The sequence below is a fragment of the Phacochoerus africanus genome, chromosome 4 (genome assembly GCF_016906955.1).
Source record: "Phacochoerus africanus isolate WHEZ1 chromosome 4, ROS_Pafr_v1, whole genome shotgun sequence".
In the NCBI taxonomy this organism is placed as follows: domain Eukaryota; kingdom Metazoa; phylum Chordata; class Mammalia; order Artiodactyla; family Suidae; genus Phacochoerus; species Phacochoerus africanus.
This window is the reverse complement of record NC_062547.1, coordinates 74,159,656-74,182,166: the sequence shown is the minus strand read 5'-3', so window position 1 is coordinate 74,182,166 and position 22,511 is coordinate 74,159,656. Positions and strand designations below refer to the sequence as shown.

Genomic DNA, 22,511 nt, shown 5'->3' with positions numbered 1-22,511 from the left:
AGTCGAGGGTGACTCTCAGGTGCGAGTTGAGCGATTGCCAAGATGGAGCTTCCATCAGCAAAAATGAGACGCAAGAGGTGCAGGTTAGGCGGGGAGGGTCAGACACACCGTGGTGTCCTTGAGTGTGAGACCCCCATGGATTCCCCACATGGAGACGTCAAGGGGTAGCTGAACTCCGAGTCCAGTGCTCGGGGAAGGCCCGGGCTGGAGACAGGACTGTGGACGTCATAGGGGCATAGATGGAGTTCAGTCCCTGAGAGGGGACAAGGCCCTGGTGGGCGGGGGGGAAACCAGAGAAGGCCTGGGAGAAGTGAGAGGGAGGGAGGGGGCGTATGGAGCCTGGGGGCCGCATGAGGATGGAGTTTTTAGGAGGAGGGGGTCTGGCCTGGTCAGAAGGCTCTGAGAGAGGGAGGAGGATAGAGAAGGGACCGCTGGGCTCAAAGTTAGGGATGACATTGACGAGGAGGGGGCTGAGGAGTCGCTAATGGGAGAGGGATGAGAGGATGAGTATCCCTGAGGACTTTGTAAATTCCATCCTGGGAGTTCCCATTGTGGCTCATCAGGTTAAGAACCCAACTAGTATCCATGAGGATGTGGGGTTTTTTCGTTTGTTTGTTTTTTATGGCCACGCCCGGGCATATGGAGGTTCCCAGGCTGGGGGTCGAATCAGCTACAGCTGCCAGCCTGCACCACAGCCACAGCAATGCCAGATCTGAGTCACGTCTGCGGCCTACACCACAGCTCACCGCCATGCTGGATCCTTAACCCACTGAGGGAGGCCAGGGATGGAACCTGCAACCTCATGGTTCCTAGTTGGTTTCCTTTTGGCTGTACCACAACGGGAACTCCGAGGATGCGGTTTTGATGCCTGGCCTTGCTCAGTGGATTAAGGATCTGGCATTGCCCTGAGCTGTGGTGTAGATCACAGACGTGGTTCAGATTCTGAGTTGCTGTGGCTGTGGTACAGGTCGGGGGCTGTAGCTCTGATTCAACCCCTGGCCTGGGAACTTCCATATGCCATAGGTACAGCCCTTAGAATTTTTTTTTTTTTTTTTCATTAGGGAACAAACCCTTCAGGAAAAACCTCACCCTGGCCCCCTCAGGGCTGACCCTACCTTCCAGAAGGCCCTTTATTTGCAGGGGCAGAGGAGGCAGGGGGTGGGTTGCTGGCTGTGCAGCCAGCAGAAACTTCCTCCTTCTAGCCCCATTGGACTTTCTGTTTCCCGAGAAGCCCCGCCTGGCCAGGGTCTGGGTCATGGTAACTCTGATCTTCAGTGTCAGAGCAATTCCTGGCAAAGACCCAGCACAGTGCCAGTCCCTGACAGGAAGCAGATACTTTTAGAAGAAGCAAAAGAAACAGACACTCACTGACTCAGCAGCAGCCATCTGCAAACTTTCACACCAGCACCCAGGTGAGCAACTCCACCCATGCGTATATTTGTTCATTGATCTCACCCACCTGAGACCCTGAGCACACCTCCACCCCCAGGAATGATGCAACTGGAAAATAAGAATAAAAGTAAGGTATCTCATATTTTCCTTCTGCTGTGTAGTTGATTGCCTAATTCCTAGGCAGCCCACTGCTCTGGGCTGGAGACAGGACTAGGGGCATTTCTCATACGCCAGGTCCTAGTGGCATCTGCGACCTACACCACAGCTCACAGCAACACCATATCCTTAACCCCCTGAGCGAGGCCAGGGATCGAATCCACAACCTCATTGTTCCTAGTCAGATTTGTTAACACTGAGCCACAACAGGAATGCCGAGAAGAGCAATTTAAAACGGATTTTAAATAGGCTCTTCAGAGAAGATTCCACCCAGAAAGTGACATTTGAGCAGAATCCTGAAAGGAGTGAGAGGAGTGAGCTATGTCAGTATCAGGAGGAAAGACGCACCAGGCAGTGGGCAGCGGCCATGCAAAGGTCCTGGGGCAGGACTGTTCCTGGTGTGTTGGAGGAACAGAGAGGAATGCCTGTGTGGCTGGAGCAGAGGAGGAAACAGCGAGTGAGGGAGGGGACAGTGGCAGGTTCTGTAGGGCCCTGTGGGTTCCTGGGAAGGACTTGGGATTTTACCTGGAGGGCTGTGGGCAGAGGAGGGGTTGGCCGGACTCAGGTGCTCACAAGTGCCCTCTAGTGGCTGGTAGGGCAGACTGTGGGGTTGGAGGAGCGGCTGGACAGGCTACAGATCAGTCACACTGGTGTCTCTAGGTGATTGGGGAGGGAGAGGGACAACTTTATCCGGATCCTTCTATGGTGCCTTTTGAATTTTGAACCATGGCAATCTATTTTCTGTTCAGTAACTTTATCTTAATTTTATGTATTTATTTTGCTTTTTAGAGCCACACCCCGGCACATGGAAGTTCCCAGGCGAGGGGTCTAATCGGAGCTGTAGCTGCTGGCCTAGCCACAGCCACAGCAATGCTGGATCCAAGCCGCTTCTGTGATCTACACCACAGCTCGTGGCAAGGCCGGATTCCCAACCCACTGAATGAGGCAGGGATCGAACCCGCATCTTCATGGATACTATCTGCACCACAACCAGAACTCCCGGAAAATAACTCTAAATATGTCTCTGTTGATAGTGCGTTTGTGTGCAGTGCTACAATGATTGTTGGGGAGGCCAGGCAGGTGATATGTGGGGGTCTGTCACCTCTTCTGTGTCTCCCCCAGCAGTGGAACAACCAGACTGCACTGGAGAATCAGATTTTGGAGATTCAAACACAACGCCCCCCTAGTTCTACCCAGGCCAAGCTGCAGCCGAGCATGCGCTGTGCGACTCTGGGCACAGCACTGCCCGCTAAGCAGAGAAAATTTCTAAAAGATCGAATCATCTCAGACATCATTCTAAGCAGGAATGATGCTTACAGAGGTATAGCTACTGACCCCTGTAAATAAAACCTCTGTTATTATTCAAGTTTCAGGGTTTTTTTTTTCTTTTCTTTTTTTGCTGGTCTAAGACACATGGAGTTCCCTGCCCGAGCCACAGTTGCGACCAACACCACAGCTCCTGCAAGCTGGATTTTTTAACCCCCTGTGCAAGCTACTATCGAACCAGTGTCATGGCACTGCAGAGATGCCCCAGATCCTGTTGGGCCACAGTGGGGACTCCCCTCCATTTTTCTTTAAAGCTGTTGACTTCTTTAAAGTTGCCTGGAGGACACATGTGACTTCTTCCCCAGGAAACACTCCAGGCCCACAGGACATTGATGTGAGAGGGTATCAGGGAAAGTGGTGGCCACCAGGGGGCGCTGGGGCAGCCAAAATTGTGGGGGAGCCCCTGCCTCTGGGTTCTTGTGGCCCCCGGGAAGTTGCCCTTCCCTAAGTGGTCTCCCCTCCAGGCCTTTGCCCATGCTGTGCCCAGCTCCAGGGACACTTCCCTGACAATGGCTCATTCCAACTTCTGCCTCTGGTGTCAGCTTACTTCCTCCTTCAGAAAGATTCTCTTCATCCTCCCAGGCTGGTCAAGGGTCCCCTTCAGGCCTCTGAGGCCTCCTACATTTCATCACTGGCCTGATTGCCCCTTAACTATCTCTGTCTCTGGCACTGGACCATGAGCCCTAAGAGGACAGAACAGGGGTGTCTTGGGTCACCTGAGGGGGTGACAACTCAGTCTTCACTGTGCCCAAGGACCTGCGCACAGTAGGAGCTCAATAAATGTTGGTTAGCCGAAAGGATGGAGGAATCTACATCCTCTCCATTCAGTGCCCAGTGAGCTCCATGGGGGCAGGGACCAGGTCTGTGTCCCCAGTGCCCATCACGGCCTGTACACAGTAGGCACCCACTAACTGTCAAAAGGGTTTACTGAGCAATTATTCTGTGGCACATCTTGTGCTGGCTCCCGAAAATACTGCAGTGACCAAGACAGATTGGTCCCCAACTCTCTCTGGGTGGGTAGAGTGTGGACAAGAAGCCATGAATTAACAAGTAACAAAATGAACTGGAATAGGAGCTCCTGTCGTGGCTCAGTGGTTAATGAATCTGACTAGCATTCACAACGATGCAGGTTCAATCCCTGACCTCGCTCAGTGGGTTAAGGATCCGGCATTGCCATGAGCTGTGGCGTAGGTCGCAGATGAGGCTCGGATCCTGTGTTGCTATGACTGTGGTGGAGGCTGGAAGCTACAGCTCCAATTAGACCCCTGGCCTGGGAACCTCCATATGCCATGGGTGTGGCCCTGAAAAAAAAATGAACTGGAATATTGCAAAGAATTTTAAAAATCAAGACAATATGCACAGTCTCCATATGGGCTAGAATCCATGGAGAGAGCCCCCTGGCTCCTTCTCCTGTCCCAGAAGGCTACTTATGAGCTGTGTGACCTTGGATAAATGATGTCACCTCTCTGGGCCTCAGTTTCCTCATCTATAAACTGGGGACATTGCTTCTGGCTCCTGGGGTTGTAGATGAAATGAGCTTATCCAGCACATAAAGCCCTCAGCTCAGGGCTTTAAATATGCTGGGGTGACACAGGGACAGACCCAAGGACACTAGGGCCATTGTACAGGTGGGAAAGATGTGGCCCAGAAAAGGGCTATGACTTGTGACTATGATTGGGGGATGAAAGAGGGACTCACATTCTGAATGTGCCCACTCCTCCTCTCTCCTCTGCCTCTGCCAGGTCCAGCCCCCATCATCACTGGCCTGGACCAGTTCAGCAGACCTCCCCTGGCCCCCAGCTTCTGCCCTCACTCCCTAGTCAGCCTTCCTTGCCCCAGCCAGAGGGCGCTGGTGAGCACCTGAGTCAAGCCCCGCCCCTCTTCTGCCCACAACCCTCCAGGGCTCCCACCTCCCTGGAGGCAAAAGCCCAAGACCTACTGCACCCTCCCCTCCCTGGCGTCACCTTTTCCCTTGCTTCCCCTCCCTCTTTCTGCTCCAGCCACAGGGGCCTCCTTACTTCTCCTCTGACACACTAGGTCCAGTCCTGCCCCAGTACCTTTGCACTGCCTATTTCCTCTGCCCATAAGATCACCTTCCTTCCCAAGCTCTTCCAATCATGACCACCCCCTTCTCTTCCTCCCCATCTTGACTCTAATGCCACCTCCTCCTCAGAGAGGCCCTCTCTGGCCACCTGGGCCAGAGGCACTCCCTTCACTTGCCCTGTTTACTTCTTCCCAAGTCTCTTCACTTTCTGAAATGATCTTGCTTCCTTGTTTGATGACATATTCATCAACCATGAGTTTGATGCTCCCTCCCCTTGGCCTGAGCCTCCGACTGAAAAGAGAGCAGGGCACAGATCACAACTGTCTTTGCCCCTACTGCACCTCTGGGTCTGGGACAATCCTGGCACACAGTAGGAGCTCCATAAATGTTGGTCGACTGAACAAATGGCCTATGCCATGGCAACCGTCCAGTGAATTGCAGCCGACTCTAGCCTCCATAATCAGAAACTGGCTGTTTCCATGACATCACCCCACCCCACCCCACCAGAGAATCTGATCTCTCCAGGTTTCACTTCAAGGTGGGGAGGCCAGAACACAACAAAAATCTGAGCCAGCAGCTCAAAGAGCAAGTGGTGCACGACAGGCTGGGTGACTCACACCAGGCCCGCCCTTTGGGGAAGCTGGCAGCAGAGGAAAGGATACACGAAGTCAATGTTCAGATCACACTGTGGAGCAAGAAGAGGCTTGCAGCTTCCTGGCTCACCTGGCTCTTCTGGGCTGGACCTTCATTCCCTCCCTTGGAAATCCAACTACTTCACGACAATCTCCCCACTTTCGATCTGTGTGACTTTGGGGACCAGAATTCACCGTTTTGGGCCTTGGTTTTCCCCATATGTAAAATGGAACCAGCAATAGAAGCTTTTCCCTGGGGAGGACAACAATACATTTATTTATTTAGTCTTTTTTTAGGGCCGCACCCAAGGCAAATGGAAGTTCCCAGGCTAGGGGTTGAATGGGAGCTGTAGCTGCTGGCCTACCCCACAGCCACAGCCATAGCCACGCATGATCCCAGCCACATCTGTGACCTACACTACAGCTCACAGCAACACGAGATCTTTAACCCACTAAGCGAGGCCAGGGGTCGAACCCACATCCTTATGGATACTAGTAGGGTTCATTACCACTGAGCCACGACGGGGAATCCCTGAAAATACATTTAGATATTTAAAGCCTCCAGAATGGATAAATGATGAGTGTTTGACAAATGTTAAAATTCTACTCTTACTCCATCCTGACCAATGAAATGAGAGCAAATGTGCACAACTATGGCTCATGTCATTCGAAGTTCTCGCTTTAGGTTTGCTTTTATGGCAATAGTAGCCCAGTTTTTATCTTGACAAAGGGCAAGGCAGAGGTCCCCCAGAGGACAACGGCACTACTGAAGCATTCAATAAATATTTATTACAATTAAAACTCCATTCTAATACCCCCCAGCCCATTCCCCACCACCACTCTCCAAAAGGAGAGAAAGAAATGTGTAAACTCACATCCAGTTCTGGCAACCTGGAGAACCAGAAAGGCAAGAGGCCCATTTTGCACCATTTCCTGAGACCCAAAGGTCTCCCCAGCAGTGTCCTGAAAGTAGCGGATGACCCCTGTTCCACTGCCTCCTGGAGATGGGGGTGGGGGAGAGGCAAGGCTGAAGTCATCGGGTCCAGACATTTGGTCATTGCGTTTCTGGTGACTTGTCCTCGGGCGCCTGGGTCCCTCTCTGGTTCCACATGTGGTTATTGAGCCCCAGTTGTACCATTTGAGCATGGTGGATGATGAGAGGCTGCACCCCAGGGCTCTGAGGGTTCACAGGGGAGGACTGTGATGCAGCCGGAGGCTGTGGGAAGGCAGGAGGCTGTGGGAAGGCAGGAGGCTGCGGGAAGGCAGGAGGTTGCGGGAAGGCTGGTGGGGGCATGCCTGCCAGCCACGGAGACACAGGCGGTGGCTGAAGGCCAGGCCAGGTGGGAAAGGGTGGTGGGGCTCCCAGGGGCCCCTGTTCTCCAAAAGGCGCTGGGGGTGCAGAGGGCAGCTGAGCCCCAAATGGCATGTAGCTCGCGAAAGCCATATGAAGCTTCTCCATCTGCGTCTGGTAGGACAGGTAGCTATGGATGTAGGCTGAGCACGCCGCACCCCACGCCGCTGCCTGCTGCCGCTCACCCTCCAGGTGCTGGCTCTGCTCCCGCAGGGCCCGGGCGTCCTGTTCCTTCCTCCACTTGGCCTTGCGGGCCCGCAGCTTCTGGGGCTTGAAGGTGTTGGCCACCTTCCTAGAGAAGATCTGGGAGTGCTCGTCCAGCCACACCAGGCTACTGAGCAGACTGGATGTGCCGGGGCTGAGCTGGGCCAGGGAACTCTCCAGGGGCAGGAAGGGGATCACGCAGTCCTGCCACCCGGGCCGCGTGAGGCTGCTCATCAGAGACTGGTTTGCCTGGTGCTGGCTCAGACGGCAGTCGAAGTTGGGGGTAAGCAGCAGGATGGTGAAGGCCGAGTGGTCCAAGGCGTCCTGCAGGCAGCGCAGCTGGCCGCGCCCAGGTACCTGGAAATCCTCGCAGAAGGTGGCTCCATCGCGCACGCCCAGGGACTCCAGCTTCTCGCGCACGCGCAGAGCGATGTGTTCGTCCGCACCCGCGTGCAGAACCACAAAGTTATAGAATTTCTGTTCCGATAACTCCAACTCGGGAGCAGGGGGACTTGGGTTGGAGACGGTCGGGGGAGCTGAAGAAAGGGTCGACGGAGAAGGAAAGGAAGGGGACGTCTGTGGTACCGATGGAGTCGGTGGGTGTGGCTGGGCTGTGGGGTAAGTGGTATCTTCTTCTGAAAGGTGGAGGGGCGGCTTCTGGTCTGTGACGTCAGGAGAGGCGTTTCTGGAGTGCGAAGGGAGAGATTTGGGGGCTGCGGGCTCTTCTGTGCACTCCACCGGGTAGTGTGTGCTGGTTTCTGGAGCTTCGGGGGCTTCAGGCAGGCTAGCGGGGCTTGCATCTGCCGCCACCTCGAGATCCCTGGGGACTGGGCTGTTTGACTCCACCGGAGAGTTGGCACCCTCCACCGATGGGGGCCAGCTTATCTCCTCGGGTTCCTGGCAGCCCATAGGGGCAGGCTCGGGAACCGGACTGGCCCGGGGCTCGTCACACAGCTTGCTGGGCCCATGGGGACTGTGGTGCAGGCTGAGGAGCGCCATGGTGGGCGACTGGCTAATTTCCAAGTTGCTGGCCAGGGAAGCCGGGCTGCCAGTGGACCTCAGGGAATGCCCTCTGCTCCAGCCAGAAAGGTCCTCGATGGGCCGCGGATGGCTGCGCGGCGGAGAGGGCAATGCTGAGGACAGCCGGGAGCAGCCCAGATCGGATCGGAGAGCCTGGACGTCCTCCAAGTCCCTAAGGATGTCCCACCCGCATCGGTCCCGGGCCTCTTCCTGGAGCTCCCCCAGCTGGTGGTCGTCCCTGGAGCGGAAAGCCCGGAGGGCTGCCCTGTAGGCCTCCTCCCGCATAGAGGCAGGGCACAGTTTCTCCTCCACAAGGAGGTGGTACAACCGGGCAACGGCCCAGGACACGTCTGCTGGCTCCTCTGGGGTCTCGGTGCTGTCCACACCAGCCCACTGGCGGGCCACCAGCTGGGCCACCGCGTCCGCCTTCAGTGCCTCCAGGGAGATCCTGGCCTCTGTCTCCTGGCCCAGTTTTAGGAGCACCATGGCGTGCAGGAGGTCCGCCCCCTGGCAGCCCAGCCGCAGGGTCTTCAGCTTGTGTTTAAGATACAAGAGCTTCCCCTGGCCTGCTGCACTTAGAATGTTGAAGGCGCCAGAGAGTGACGGGCTCGTGTTGGCCATGGGCACAGGTGGGTGCAGCCTCCAGCGGCAGGAGATGCACTGAGTGATGGAGGCATGTTCCACCTGGCGCCTCCCTGTGCTACAAGCCCGGCAGCCCTACCGGATCACGGTACCAGGTCTCCTGGGGGCTGCAGAGCAGACCTGTGAAGCAGAAAGACACAGTTATCACCAGAAAGGGGGTCTCCAGGAGGCAGCCCAAACCTCCCTCCACAAAGTCATACAGCCAGTGACAGAGCTGGGATTTACAATCCGAGCTATCTGGCTCTAGAGTCTGAGGCTTGTGCTTAACCACAAGACTACACTGCCTATTAGGATGATAATAAGCCCACTTATGGGATTGTTTTAGGGAATGAACTGTGTTAGCATAGGGAATGTTCTGAACCCAAAGGCTGGAAGCCAACAGGCACTCGATACATGTTTGCTCAGGAAGAGGCAGCCTTCTAGATGTCCCCAGTGACCCCACATCCTGGAATTCACAGCCTTGGGTAATCCATCCAATGTTGTTCCAGAGTTCTTATGGCAGAAGTGACAGGGTTATCACTTGTGACGGTGGGTTTTAAAAGACAATGACTTCCTTATAGATGGCCAAAAAACACATGAAAAGATGTTCAACATCACTCATTATTAGAGAAATGCAAATCAAAACCACTGTGAGGTACCGCCTTGCACTGGTCAGAATGGCCACCATCAAAAAGTCTACAAACAATAAATGCTGGAGAGAGTGTGGAGAAAAGGGAACCCTATTACACTGTTGGTGGGAATGTAGATTGGTGCAACCACTGTGGAAAACAGTATGGAGATTCCTCAGAAAACTAAAAATAGAATTACCATTTGATCCAGCAATCCCACTCCCAGGCATTTATCCAGAAAAAACCATGACTCAAAAAGATACATGTACTCCAGTGTTCATTGCAGCACTCTATACAATAGCCAAGACCTGGAAGCAACCTAAATGTCCATCGACAGAAGACTGGATAAAGAAGATGTGGTACATATAACACAATGGAATATTACTCAGCCATTAACAGGAATTTGCAGCAACATGGATGGACCTAGAAATTATCATGCTCAGTGAAGTTAGATACCAACATCATATGCTATCACTTACATGTGGAATCTAAAAAAAGGACACAATGAACTTGTTTGCAGAACAGATACTGACTCACAAACTTTAAAAACCTTATGGTTTCCAAAGGAGACAAGTTGGGGGTGGGGGAGGGCTGGGGGTATGGGATGGGCTATAAAATTGGGTTGTGATGATCATTGTACAACTATAAATGTAATAAAATTGAGTAATTTTTAAAAAACACAATGGCTTCCTTCTTGGTCACTCTCTGTCACTCTGTTGGGGGCGGGGGTGGTAAACCACTGTTGTAAGCTGCCCTCTGAAGAGGCCCACATGGGAGAGGAACTGAGGCTTCTGGTCACCAGCCACATGGGGGCGCCATCTTGAACTCCAGCCCCAGTTGAGCTTTTAGCTGAGACAACCCTGGCTGATTGTCTGACTGCAACCTCATTAGAGACCTCCAGCCAGAACTATCCAGTGCTTCTGCCCCCAGATTCCTGATATTCAGAAAGTGTGAGATAATAAATATTTATGGACTTCCTGTTGTGGCTCAGCAGTAACAAACTCAACTAGTATCCATGAGGCACACGGGTTTGATCCCTGGCCTCGCTCAGTGGGTCAAGGATCTGGCATTGCCGTAAGCTGCAGCGTAGGTCACAGACATGACTCAGATCCTGCATTGCTGTGGGTATGGCATAGGCTGGCAGCTGCAGCTCTAATTGACTCCCTAGCCTGGGAACTTCCATTTGCCGTGGGTGCAGTCCTAAAAAGAAAATAAATAAATACAAACATGCATAAATAAGTAGTTTTGAAGCCATGAAGTTCTGGGGTAATTTGTGATGCAGCAGTAGCTGATACAGGTAGCATTTATTAATGTGATGAACCCAGCTCTACACCTAATACTGCTGCCAAGCGCTTCCTCTCTTCATTTCTCTGGCTCCCACTTCAGGCTCTTTGCCTGTGCTGTTCTGTCTGCTTGGAACACCTTATCCCCAGACCTTTGTCTGGCTGACGTTAAGGTCATCCTCAGCCCTCCAGTACAATGGTACCACCTCAGGGAGCCCTTCAAGACCACTCCAGTTCTCCATCCCAGTCTTTCTTGCCCATGTCATCCTGTTCCCCCAACAACAGAACTGGCAACGGGGTGAATTTTTCTGTGTGTTAAACTTTTCACATTTTCTTTCTGTCTCCCGACTGCCGTGGGCATCAGAGGGTGTAGGCTGAATCTTTCCCTACACTGCAGGGTTGTGGAACCATGGAACAGAAGCCTAACAATTACTTTTTTTTTTTCCTTTTTCTGGCTGCCCTGCAGCATATGAAATTCCAGAGCCTGAGTGAATGCAGCTGCAGCCAACACTGGATCCTTTAACCCACTCTGCCAGGCCAGGAATCAAACCTGCATTCTGGTGCTGCAGAGACGCCAAAGATCCCTGAGCCACAGTGAGAACTCCCCAACAATTACTTGTTGAATGAAAGACTCAATGCATGTGTGAGGCAGACATGCATATCCTTCCAATAGTGCCAATAAGAAAACAGCCACAGGAGTTCCCTGGTGGCTCAGTGGGTTAAGGAGCCAGCATCACTGCTTTGGCTCAGATCATTACTGTGGTTTTGATCCCTGGCCTGGGAACTTCCACATGCCTTGGGTGCAGCCAAAAAAGAAGAAAGAGAAAGAAAACAGGCATGGAGAGAAGGTCTTTCCCAAGCGCACAGAACAAAGACACCAGGGAGCATGTCCCCCCTGCCCAGGTGCTCAAGGACCATCATGTTCAGACTTGGGAAAAGCACAGCCTCACGCCAGATCCTGGAGGCTGAGAACACTTTCTGTCTCTCAGCTGGGCTGGGCTGAGGTCCATTGCCTTCTCTGTCCGGGTGCCCACAGGAGACCACTGGAGCCAAGAACAGTGCTCCTTCACTGGGGATAGTTCTATCCCCCCAGGGGATGCTTGGTGACATCGGAGGATGTTTCTAGTTGTCAAGACTGTGGGGGAGTTTCCATTGTGGCGCAGCGGAAACGAATCCGACTAGTAACCATGAGGTTGCGGGTTCGATCTCGGGCCTCACTCAGTGGGTTAAGGATCTGGCGTGGCCGTGAGCTGTGGTGTAGGTCGCACATGCAGCTCAGATCTGGTGTTTCTGTGGCTGTGGCGTAGGCCAGCAGCTGTAGCTCTGATTCGACCCCTAGCCTAGGAACCTCCATATGCTGTGGGTGCAGCCTCAAAAAAAGCCAAAAAAAAAAAAAAAATTCTGTGGGGAAAGGTGCTCCTCACAGAAGTTCCTGCTGTTGGGGTAATGGGATCAACAGCATCTTGGAGGCACTGGGATGCAGGTTCGATCCCTGGCCTGGCATAATGGGGTAAGGATCCAGCGTTGCTGCAGCTGTGGCTGAGGTCACAACTAACTGCTTGGATCTGATCCCTGGCCTGGGAACTCCATATGCCTCGAGGCAGCCAAAAAAGAAAAAAGAAAAAAAGAAAGTGCTTTTGACATTGAGTGGGTGGGGGCCAGGGACACCCACAGTGCCCAGGATGGCCACCAAGAGAATGACCTGGCCCCAAACATTGCTAAGTGCTGACGTCAAGGGATCTTGGTCTAGACCACGAGCTGATTCACGTGCATCAACCTCCCATGCTATCACATCACAGACCGCACAGGATAAATGACTCAGCGTTTTTTAAAAATTCGCTGAGCATTTGTCATGTGGCTTAGACCTAGATAGATGACTCTAGGAAGGCCAGAAGCCGAGCAGAGAGAGCCTGGGAGAGCAGGTGCCAGGGGGCGGAGGCATGAGGGGAAGGTGACTGAGCAGAATGAGCAGGAGAGAAGCAGCCAAGAAGGGGCAGGGAGAGAGGCAGCTTGGGGGCAGGGGGCACATAAGGAAGTGAGCGGCTGGCTGTTTCGAAAATGGAAGCTGCCCAACATGCTGAGCTGTTGATTGTGGGGGCTGGGGGAGAATGACGGAGACCCCCCCCGCCCAAATGGAGCTGACTTCCTAGCATGGGGAGCAGACGGTCACCAAAGACATGAGTGAAATTCATGGTCTATCACAGTGTAAGCACTCTGGAGAAACAAAAAGAAAAGGAGCGTCGTGGACTCTAAGAATCATGGGTGGGTGCAGGCAGGGTTAAACGATGCAGTTTAGGAAGGCTTTGATGAGAAAAGAGATTTCAATAGGACATAAACATGGGGAGAGAGTGGGCACATCCTGAGGGAAGAGAGATACAGGCCAAGGGATCAGCATATGCAAAGGCCCTGGGGAGGGATGGTGCCTGGCCTGTTGGAGGAACAGGAGAGAAGCCCATGTGTCTGAAGCAGAGGGAGTGAGTGGGGGCAGAGGAAGGAGCAGAAGGCAGGGAGGGGATGGGACAGGTTGCGCAGGATCCTGTGAGCCTGGGGAGAGTGGGGGGCGCAAGGAGGACACCTGGGCTTTTACCTAAAAACCCAGAATCACCTCTACCTGTATCAAGAAAGATACCTGTTGCCAAGAAAGAAAATGGTGAGACCACATCTGCTAATTATTTAAGAGAAGCCAGAAACACATTTTTTCCAAGAATCTGCTCAGTTGTGTCACATTAGCAATCGATTCGAAAAAAATTTTCTGTGGCTGCGCCCGCAGCACACAAAAATTCCCAAGCCAGGGATAGAACCCATGCCACAGCAGAGACCGGAGCCACAGCAGTGACAGCGCCACTGAACTTATTAGGAGAGAGAGAATAAAACAAGCATACTCTTCCCTTTAGGAACTGGCAGTCCAGTATATTAATTTAATCTACCTACATAATACATATGTATGTCAACAAAGTGGGTATATGATTTTAGGGCCACGTCCTCGGCATATGGAGGTTCCCAGGCTAGGTGTCCAATCGGAGCTACAGCTGCCAGCCTACACCACAGCTCATGGCAATGCCGATCCCTAATCCACTGAGTGAGGCCAGGGATCGAACTTGAAACCTCATGATTCCTAGTCAGATTAGTTTCCACTGCGCCATAATGGGAACTCCACATTATGCCTTTTAATTGGCCCACTGGCCTTCTTGCTGTTCTTCAAACTTGCCAGGCACGGTCCTACCTCAGGGCCTTTGCACTGGCTGCTCCCTCTGCCTGGAACAGTTTCTCTCACAAGTCCTCACAGCTCACTTCTTACCATCCTTCAGATTTTTGGTCAAGCCTGCCTTGATGACACTGTGCACAGCTGTTCCACTAAATAATGTTTTCTTGGAACACAAGCGTGTTCACTCATTTACACACGGTCCTTGCTGCTTTCAGGCTACAGTGGCAGAGCTGAGTAACTGCAACAGAGACCACTGTGCCACGAGGGAACTCCAACATTTTTTCGTTTTTAATTCATTAAAATGGAAAAGCTGGAGCAGCCTAAAATATTTCCCCCCTGTTAAAACCAGCTTTATTTTGGTAGGATTGGATGTCACTTAACGTGTTAAAACTGTAGCATTTGGGAGTGGTGCAGTGGGTTAAGAATCTGACTGCAGCAGCTCAGGTTATTGCTGAGGCTTGGGTTCAATCCCTTGCCCAGTGCAGTGGGTTAAAGGATCTGACATTGCTGCAGCTGCAGCGTAGGTCACAGTTTGGGCTTGGAGTCAATCCCTGGCCTGGGAACTTCCATACGCCTCAGATGCAGCTTTTTTTTTTTTTTTTTTTTGCTTTTTAGGGCCATGCCCGAGGCATATGGAGGTCCCCAGGCTAGGGGTCGAATCGGAGGTGTAGCTGCCTGCCTACACTGCAGCCACAGCAATGCAGGATCCGAGCCGCGTGTGTGACCTACATGACAGTTCATGGCAATGCCGGGTCCCTAACCCACTGAGCGAGGTCGGCAATCAAATCCTCAACCTCATGGTTCCTATTTGGATTCGTTTCCGCTGCGCCACAATGAAAACTTCGGATGCAGCCATTAAAAAAAAAAAAAATGTAATGTCTGAATTGAGATCTGAAAAAAATAACATACCAGATCTTGAAGAATTGGTACCAGAAAAGGTATGTAAGGGGCACTGCTATTTTGGAACCAAAGCCGCTTGGCTCTAGAAGGTCTCCAAAGTGTATCATCAGAGAGTCCAGCTTATATGGACTGAGAAACAACCTTATCTAATTTTTGTTTGTTTTTGGCCATGCCCAAGGCATGTGAAAGTTACCAGGTCAGAGATTGAGCCTGTGTCACAGCAGCAACTCGAGCCACTGCAGTGACAATACTGATCTTTAACCTGCTGAACTACTGGGGAACTCCTTATCTAGCTTCAGCTGAGCCAGCTCTGGTGAAACGAGCTCACAGCCAGAGTACTCCTGGAGGAAAACGGAAGACAGAAGACGCTGCCATAATGCAGCAGCAAGAGAAAGGCAAAGTGTATAGTTTTTCCTATCTCTGATGTGAGCTGGCTGTTAGCAACAAAATGGGATAAAAACAACAGTGATCTTATGTTCAGGTGGGACCACAAGTCAGCCAAAACTTTTTGAAGTATCAGAACTACTTGAGGAGTCCCATGCTGTGGCGCAACGGGATCGGTAGCATCTCTGGAGCTCGGAGACACAGGTTCCATCCCTGGCTCAGCACAGTGAGTTAAGGATCCTGTGTTGCTGCAGCTGCGGCGTAGGTGGTAACAGTGGCTCAGATCTAATCCCTGGTCTGGGAACTCCCTACGCCATAGGGCACTCAAAAAAAGAAAAAAAGCAAAGCATAAACCTATTTGAAATATCAGAAATCTCCCTCTATAGCAGTGAACCTCAGATCAACTTTTTTTTTTTTTTTTTTTGTCTTTCCAGGGTCGCACCGAGGCATATGGAGGTCCCCAGGCTAGGGATCCAATCGGATCTGTAGCTGCCAGCCTACACCAGAGCCACAGCAGTGCTGGATCCGAGCCGCATCTGTGACCTACACCACAGCTCAGGGCAACACTGGATCCTTAATCCACTGAGCAAGGCCAGGGATCGAACCTGCAACCTCATGGTTCCTTGTTAGATTTGTTAACCACTGCACCATGACAGGAATTCCATCGGATCAACTATTCTTTCCACCTCTCAATGGCTCCTAGGAACAGCTCTGTGTATAGTAACTTTTTTTTTTTCTTTTTATGGCCACGCCTGCAGCACATGGAAGTTCCCAGACTAGGGGTTGAATCGGAGCGCAGCTGTCAGCCTAGGCCACAGCCACAGCAACACTAGATCCGAGCCACATCTACGACCTATACCACAGTTTGTGGCAATGCCAGATCCTTAACCAATTGAGCAAGGCCAGGGATTGAACCTGCAACTTCATGGGTACTAGTCGGGTTCTTAACCCACTAAGCCACAATGGGAACTCCCTATAGAACTTAAAAAGAAAAAAATCAGGCGTGTTGACATGCACCCTCCAATTTTTTTTTTTTTTTTTTTTTTTTTTTTGGTGTGGCTGCACCTATGGCATATGGAACTTTCCAGACTAGGGGTCAGATCAGAGCTGCAGCTGCCAGCCTATGCCACAGCCACAGCAATGTGGGATCTGAGCCATGTCTGAGACCTATACCACAGCTCACAGCACTGCTGGATCCTTAACCCACAGAGTGAGGCCAGGGATAGAACCCACATCCTCAAGGATAGTAGTTGGGTTCGTAACCCACTGAGCCACAACAGGAACTCCACACCCTCCAATTTTTAACTAATAAAGAGCACAGCTCAGAGTTCCCATTGTGGCTCAGCAGTAACGAATCCGACTAGTATCCAAGAGGATGCAGTTTTGACCCCTGGCCTCACTCAGTGGGTTAAGGATCCGGCACTGCCGTGAGCTGTGGTGCAGGTCACAGATGCGGCTCAGATCCCACACTGCTGTGGCTGTGGCGTAGGCCAGCAGCTGCAGTTCCAATTCAGCTCCTAGCGTGGAAACCTCCATATGCCATAGAAATTAAAAACCCTAAAAATTAAAAAAAGAAATTTAAAAAAGCACAGCTGATAAAGGGTAAAGGACAAGCATGAGTGGAGCTGGACATCAAGTTCTGTTTCCCAGTGTTCACTCTGAAAATTCAAGCTCAGTACTTAGGATCCAAGTCCTATTGTCAGGTTCTACATCAATAAAATCTTAAAAGTGGAGTTCCCTGGTGCCTTAGTGGTTAAGGATCCAGCATTGTCACTGCTGTGGTGCAGGTCTGATCCCTGGCCTGGGAACTTCTGCATGCCATGGGCGCAGCCAAAAACAAACAAACGAAAAAACAAATAAAAAGTTAAAAGGACAAAAGTTCAGACTGTGAGAAGCAAACTTAACTTAGCTGCCAACATTGAACAGAGGAGTCTGTATGAAATTTTCATGTTCTGAGTTCTCCTGGAATCCAGGTATTCAGTGAGAATGGAGTGTCAGCTGCCCTTGTCGAGGAGCCAAAAGCTGCCCCCTCTATGGGACACCCACCTGAAATGACTCCCCTCCAGGGCAAGAGAGGAGTTGGTGGGAGCATGCCCGTGGGGTACAAATCTCAGTTGTACTGCTTCCAGGCTACCTGTACACTGGGGCCTCAGTCTCCTCATCTGTAGAATGGGTACAAGGATTAGCCCTCCCTTCGAGGGCTGCTATTAGTTGAGTTAATCCACATAGAAATGTCACAGAGCAGTGCCTGGCATACCATCAGAGCCTTTGGTGACTGATAGCTGCCCACCCCCAGCAGGCACCCAAGCTGGAGTCCCCCTCGCTGGACATCCCCACAACAGAGGCTCAGGGCTGGGCTTGTGGAAAAGTAAACAGAGCCAGCAAGACTCAGAATCAGTGAGGCAACCCTCTCCTCACTGGGTATATATCCAGACAAACCTATAACCCAGTGTTCACAGCAGCACTATTCACAATAGCCAAGACATGGAAGCAACCTAAATATTTACTGACAGATGAATGGATAAAGGAGATGTGGTACAGATACACAATGGAATATTACTCAGCCATAAAAAAGAATGAAATAATGCCATCTGCAGCAACATGGATGAACCTAGAGATTATCATACTAAGTGAAATAAGTCAGAAAAAGACAAATATCATATATAATATCTAAAATATGACAAAAATAAACTTATCTATGAAACAGAAGTAGAATCACAGACATACAGAATAGATTTGTGGTTGTCAAGGAGGAGAGGGAAGGGGGGAGGGATGGAGTGGAACTTGGGGGTCAGCAGATGCAAACTATTATATACAGGATGGATAAACAATGAAATCCTACTATATAACACAGGGAACTATATTCAATATACTGTAATAAACCATAAAGGAAAAGCATATAAAAAGAATATAGGAGTGCCCGCTGGAGTGCAATGGGATCCAGGGTGTCTCTACAGTGGTGGAGACATGGGTTTCATTCCCAGCCTGCCACAGTGGGTTAAGGATCCCAACATTGCCATAGCTGTGGGGTAGGTTGCAACTCTGGCTCAGATTCGATCCCTGGCCTGGGAACCCCATATGTCATGGGGTGGCCAAAAAAAAAAAAGGGAATATATAGGAGTTCCATTGTGGCACAACGGACAAGGAGTTAAGGATCCAGCATTGTCACTGCTGTGGTGAGGGTTTGATCCCAGGTCCAGGTATTTCTGCATGCTGCAGGTGCAGCAAAAAAAAAAAAAAAGAGAGAGAGAGAGAGAGAACATACATATGTATAAATGAATCACTCTGCTGTACCGCAGAAATTATCACAACATCGTAAATCAACTATACGTCAATAAAATTAAAAATAAAGAATCAGTGAGGCAGGACCGCCCCTGCCTGCACTCCTGGCAAATTACCTAAAGTCACACAGTGTTTCTTCTCCATCTCCCCGCCTGCCAGCCTGAGCCCCGATGCAGTGACTGTGCCAGCTGTGGCCCCCTCCCCAGATGCTGTTCCCTGGTGTGTCCCCTGTGCATTCAATCTGCCCTGGCTAGAGGCCACCTCAAGCTTCCAGAAACCTGGCTCCACCTTCCATGGCCTCCGGGACAAAGTCCACTTGGCATCTGACAGTGGGTGCCAGGGCTAGGGGAGGGGAGCACCTACAGGGGTGGGGATCTGGGTCCACCCCCTGCCAGCTGGCAGGACCTGCTTCTCAGCCTCTGTTTCCTTGTGCATAAAACGAGCAGAAAAGCAGCCCTCCTCATGAGTGACAGCTCAGTGTAACAATATAAAAAAAGCCTACGAATCAGAAATAAATACTGGCAGAATCTCTTTTTTTTCTTCTTTTATATTAGTTCACCACATTGGGAATATGCCCACACCTTCCTCTCTTATCGATACTCTTGTGTGGAGTGGATATTAACTGAATGCCTACTCTGTGCCAAGAGCTGTTCTAGATGCTGCTGAGCCCCCCGCCCGGCCCTCTCAGAACTCCAGAGACCAGGAATGAAGGAGAAAGTAATTTGCAGAGAATAGAAAGAGCTGTTGAGGACATGAGCCAGGGTCAGGGAAGGCAAAAAGGACTGGGGGAAAGGCTGCCAAGGACTGGAGATCAATGGAGGCCTCTGGAAGTGACAAGTGAGCTGAGACCTGAAGGAAGTGAGGTTGTAACTCACATGCAGGCAGATCCAGGGAAAGAAAGTTTCAGGCAGAGAGCTGGGCATGTGCAAAGGCCCTGGGGCAGGACCATGCCTGGTATGCTGGAGGAACAGGGAGGAGGCCAGTGTGTCTGGAGCAGAGTGAGGGAGGGGGAGAGAGGGAGGAAGGGAGGGGTAGGAGGGGACAGGGCAGGTCATGCAGGGTCTTACGGGCTATGGTGAGGACTTTGACTTTTACCCTGAAGGAGATGGGAGCCCTGGAGGGCAGTGAGCAGAGCAGTGATGGAAGGGACTCAGCTGCTTACAGGTACCCTCTGGCTACTGCAGGGAGGACAGGCTATGGTGGGGGCCAGAGGGCGAGGGCAGGAGAGCTGGATTTTGTGGGAGGACCAGGGTGGAGGGGACCACTGGCTCTGCTAAGCAATGATGGGAGCCAGACTGGATGGTGGTCTCCAGGAAGGAGATCCAGTGGATAGATGTGTGGATAATTTGGAGACACAGGAGGGGAGCAGGAGGGGGAAAGGATTCCTGGACATTTGAATGTGTGAGATGAGGAGGACATGGGAGCGGCTGGTTTGGGATTGGGGGAAGAAATCAAGAATTGTTTTTGGTTTTTTGCTTTTTTTTTTTTTTTAGGGTGGCACCTGCAACATATGGAGGTTCCCAAGCTAGGGGTCCAGTAGAAGCTACAGCTGCCTGCCTACACTATAGCCACAGCAACACAGGATCCAAGCCACGTCTGTGATCTACACCACAGCTCACGGCAATGCTGGATCCTTAACCCACTGAGTGAGGCCAGGGATTGAACCCGCAACCTCATGGTTCCTAGTTGGATTCGTTTCCACCGCACCACAATGGGAACTCCAAGAATCGTTTTTGACAGGAGTCACTTGATCAAGTCCTCCCTGTAGGCCCCCATCCCTCCCACTGCCCCCCTCACTTCCTCTGATCCAGCCACACTGTTCCTTCAACACACCAGGCATAAGCCTGCCTCAGGACCTTTGCACTGGTTGTTCCCAAAGCCTAGAGTACCTCTCCCCAGATATCCACACTGCAGGCTCCCTCGCCTCCTTCAGGTCTGCCTGAAGGATGTCACCTCCTCACCAAGGTCAACCGTGGACACCCTGCTTAAAACTGAAGCCCATCCCCACACTCCTTGCTTTATTTCTCTCCTTTCAAATTCCAGCCACCTGACACTATGGATTTATCCTATCAACTCTGTTGACTGTGCACTGCCTCCTACCAGAGTGAGCACCACTAAAACAGGGACGTTCATCAGTCTTGTTCCCAGCTGTATCTCCAGGGACAGGCACACAGTAGGTATACTTACATAAATAAATACGTATACCTTATAAATACTTATTGGCTGAATAAATGAATAAGTGGATGGAATAGTATCCGGCACACAGTAGGCACCTAATAAATGTTTCCTGTTTGACTCCTCCCTCCCCAAGAAGATAGTCTAATCTGCTCCCACCAGGACTGGCATATAGCAGGGACACAATTCACTCCTTTTGGCTAAAAAAGAAATGTTCCAATGAGACCCAGAAGCCAAAACATAGCCAGACTATCTCTGAAAAACATGCAGGAGACTGAAGGGCATTTATTCAATAAATGTTTGCTGAGCACCTACCATGTGCTGGGCACTGTGCAAAGGAGGGGCAAGGCTGTGAGCTAAGACTATTTTGACTGCCTGTTTACCAGTGGGAAAGGGAGGCACAGAGAGGTAAAGTGATTTCGCCTGGGATCACACAGGTAGAAATAAAGCATCAGGAATTTCAACCAGGCAGCCTGGCTGTGGGGCCCCTGCCTTTACTCACTAAGCACCTACTATGTGCAGTCTCCTTCCCAATCCTGGATCTGAGGAATCCTCAAGCCTGGCCAGTGGAGATGGCACCAGATATCTGCCCTCTGCGTTTGGGCACACACCCCTGTGACAGGCCACGCTTTTTGCCCCATGTGGCTCCATGAGGACACTATTTGGCCCCTACTGTGTGCCCAGCATACTGAACAGTGTCTCCCCCGACACAGCAGGTGCTCCATAAACGTTCTTTGAAGAAAGAATGAACGTCCCTTATTTGGAAGACACAGAGGCCCAGGAAGGTTCGAGAGCCTGTAGCACCCACCAACCCCTCCCCCCAACTCTGGAACCTAGACACCAGGCTTCCAGCTTTCCTGGGTCACACTGGGGTGCCCCCTCCCCCAGACCCCTGTCTCAGCCACAAGGAGAGGGAAGGAACGCAGGTGCCAAGAAGAAGGCCTGGGGCCACCGGGCTCCGAGTGGTGCCAGAAACCAGTCCTGGATAGTCTGTCTCCTGGGCAGGTACCGACCAACCCAACACCGCAGGGGGAGCACCCCCCCCAACCAAGGCCCCGGAGGGGCTGGGGGAGGGGCAGGGGGGGCGGCGATCGCAGGCGAGAGGAACAGGGGCTGGAACAGACAGAGCGCCCAGCTCGGGGAAGAAATCAGAAATGTGGAGGAGGAATAGGGTGTTGGAGGGGAAGACCTGGGTGTTGGGGGAGGATTCGGGGTGACGAGGAAGAGCTGGGGGTCTGGGGAGGACTTAGGTCAGGGAAGGGAACTGGAGTATTGAGGGGAGCACTGAACACGCGGAAGGAGGCCAGCAGAAGTTCCAAGTGGGGGCAGCTGGCCTCGAACGCCGGCGAGGGGCACCGGGCCCCCTGTTGGCCTGCGGGGGTCCCCCGCCCCTCCCCGGCAGGCCCTCACCCCTTTCTCACCTACCAGGGAACCATGGAGACGGCCGCCGCGCCGCTGGAGTCCTCGGGGCTGGGGCTGGTGGCCTGACGGCCCGACGGCCCGACGCCCAGACCGCGGTGCGGGCAGCAGCCGAGGGCGCGCCGGAGGTTGGAGGCGCGCGGTCCCCGCCTGCAGCCTCCGCCTGCCCCTTCCGCGTCCGGGGAGGAGAGAGGAAGGAGGTGAGATCACGCTTTCCCAGCGGGACCGGGAAAGTCCCCGAGACACCCCAAACGACACCCTCTCTCCCTCTGCCCGCTGCCACGTTGGGCGCTGGGGACCACAACAGGGGCCCAGAGGGACAAAAGCCCTGCCCTCGGGGTCGCACAGTCTAGCAAGAAAGAACCACAATTTAAAAATTAGTTCATCTCAATTAGTAGTTAATGTTTACCAGGAAATCGAACAGAGGGGATGGGATAATTGGGGTGTGGAGGGGTGCAGGAATCATGGCCTTCCCGGAAGGGTTTGGG

The 22,511-nt window shown here is 52.1% G+C and overlaps 1 protein-coding gene across 2 annotated transcripts; it reads right to left on the bottom strand.

Moving 5' to 3' along the window:
* Nucleotides 1–6,317: 6,317 nt before the first annotated feature.
* Nucleotides 6,318–22,160, bottom strand: TICAM1 (TIR domain containing adaptor molecule 1). Of its 2 annotated transcripts, none has more exons than XM_047777427.1 (2): nt 22,026–22,160; nt 6,318–8,887 (listed from the first exon to the last, which is right to left on the bottom strand). In XM_047777427.1, the coding sequence occupies exon 2, from the start codon at nt 8,744–8,746 to the stop codon at nt 6,605–6,607; it is 2,142 nt and encodes a 713-aa protein (XP_047633383.1). In that variant the 5' UTR covers nt 8,747–8,887; nt 22,026–22,160; the 3' UTR covers nt 6,318–6,604. The 2 variants fall into 2 exon arrangements, with proteins under 2 accessions (XP_047633383.1, XP_047633382.1); XM_047777426.1 differs by having other exon boundaries at nt 22,030–22,160.
* Nucleotides 22,161–22,511: the final 351 nt, after the last annotated feature.

What these genes read in the sequence shown, in the direction of transcription:
- TICAM1 (XM_047777427.1), bottom strand. Translation starts at nt 8,746, where the DNA reads ATGGCCAACACGAGCCCGTCACTCTCTGGCGCCTTCAACATTCTAAGT.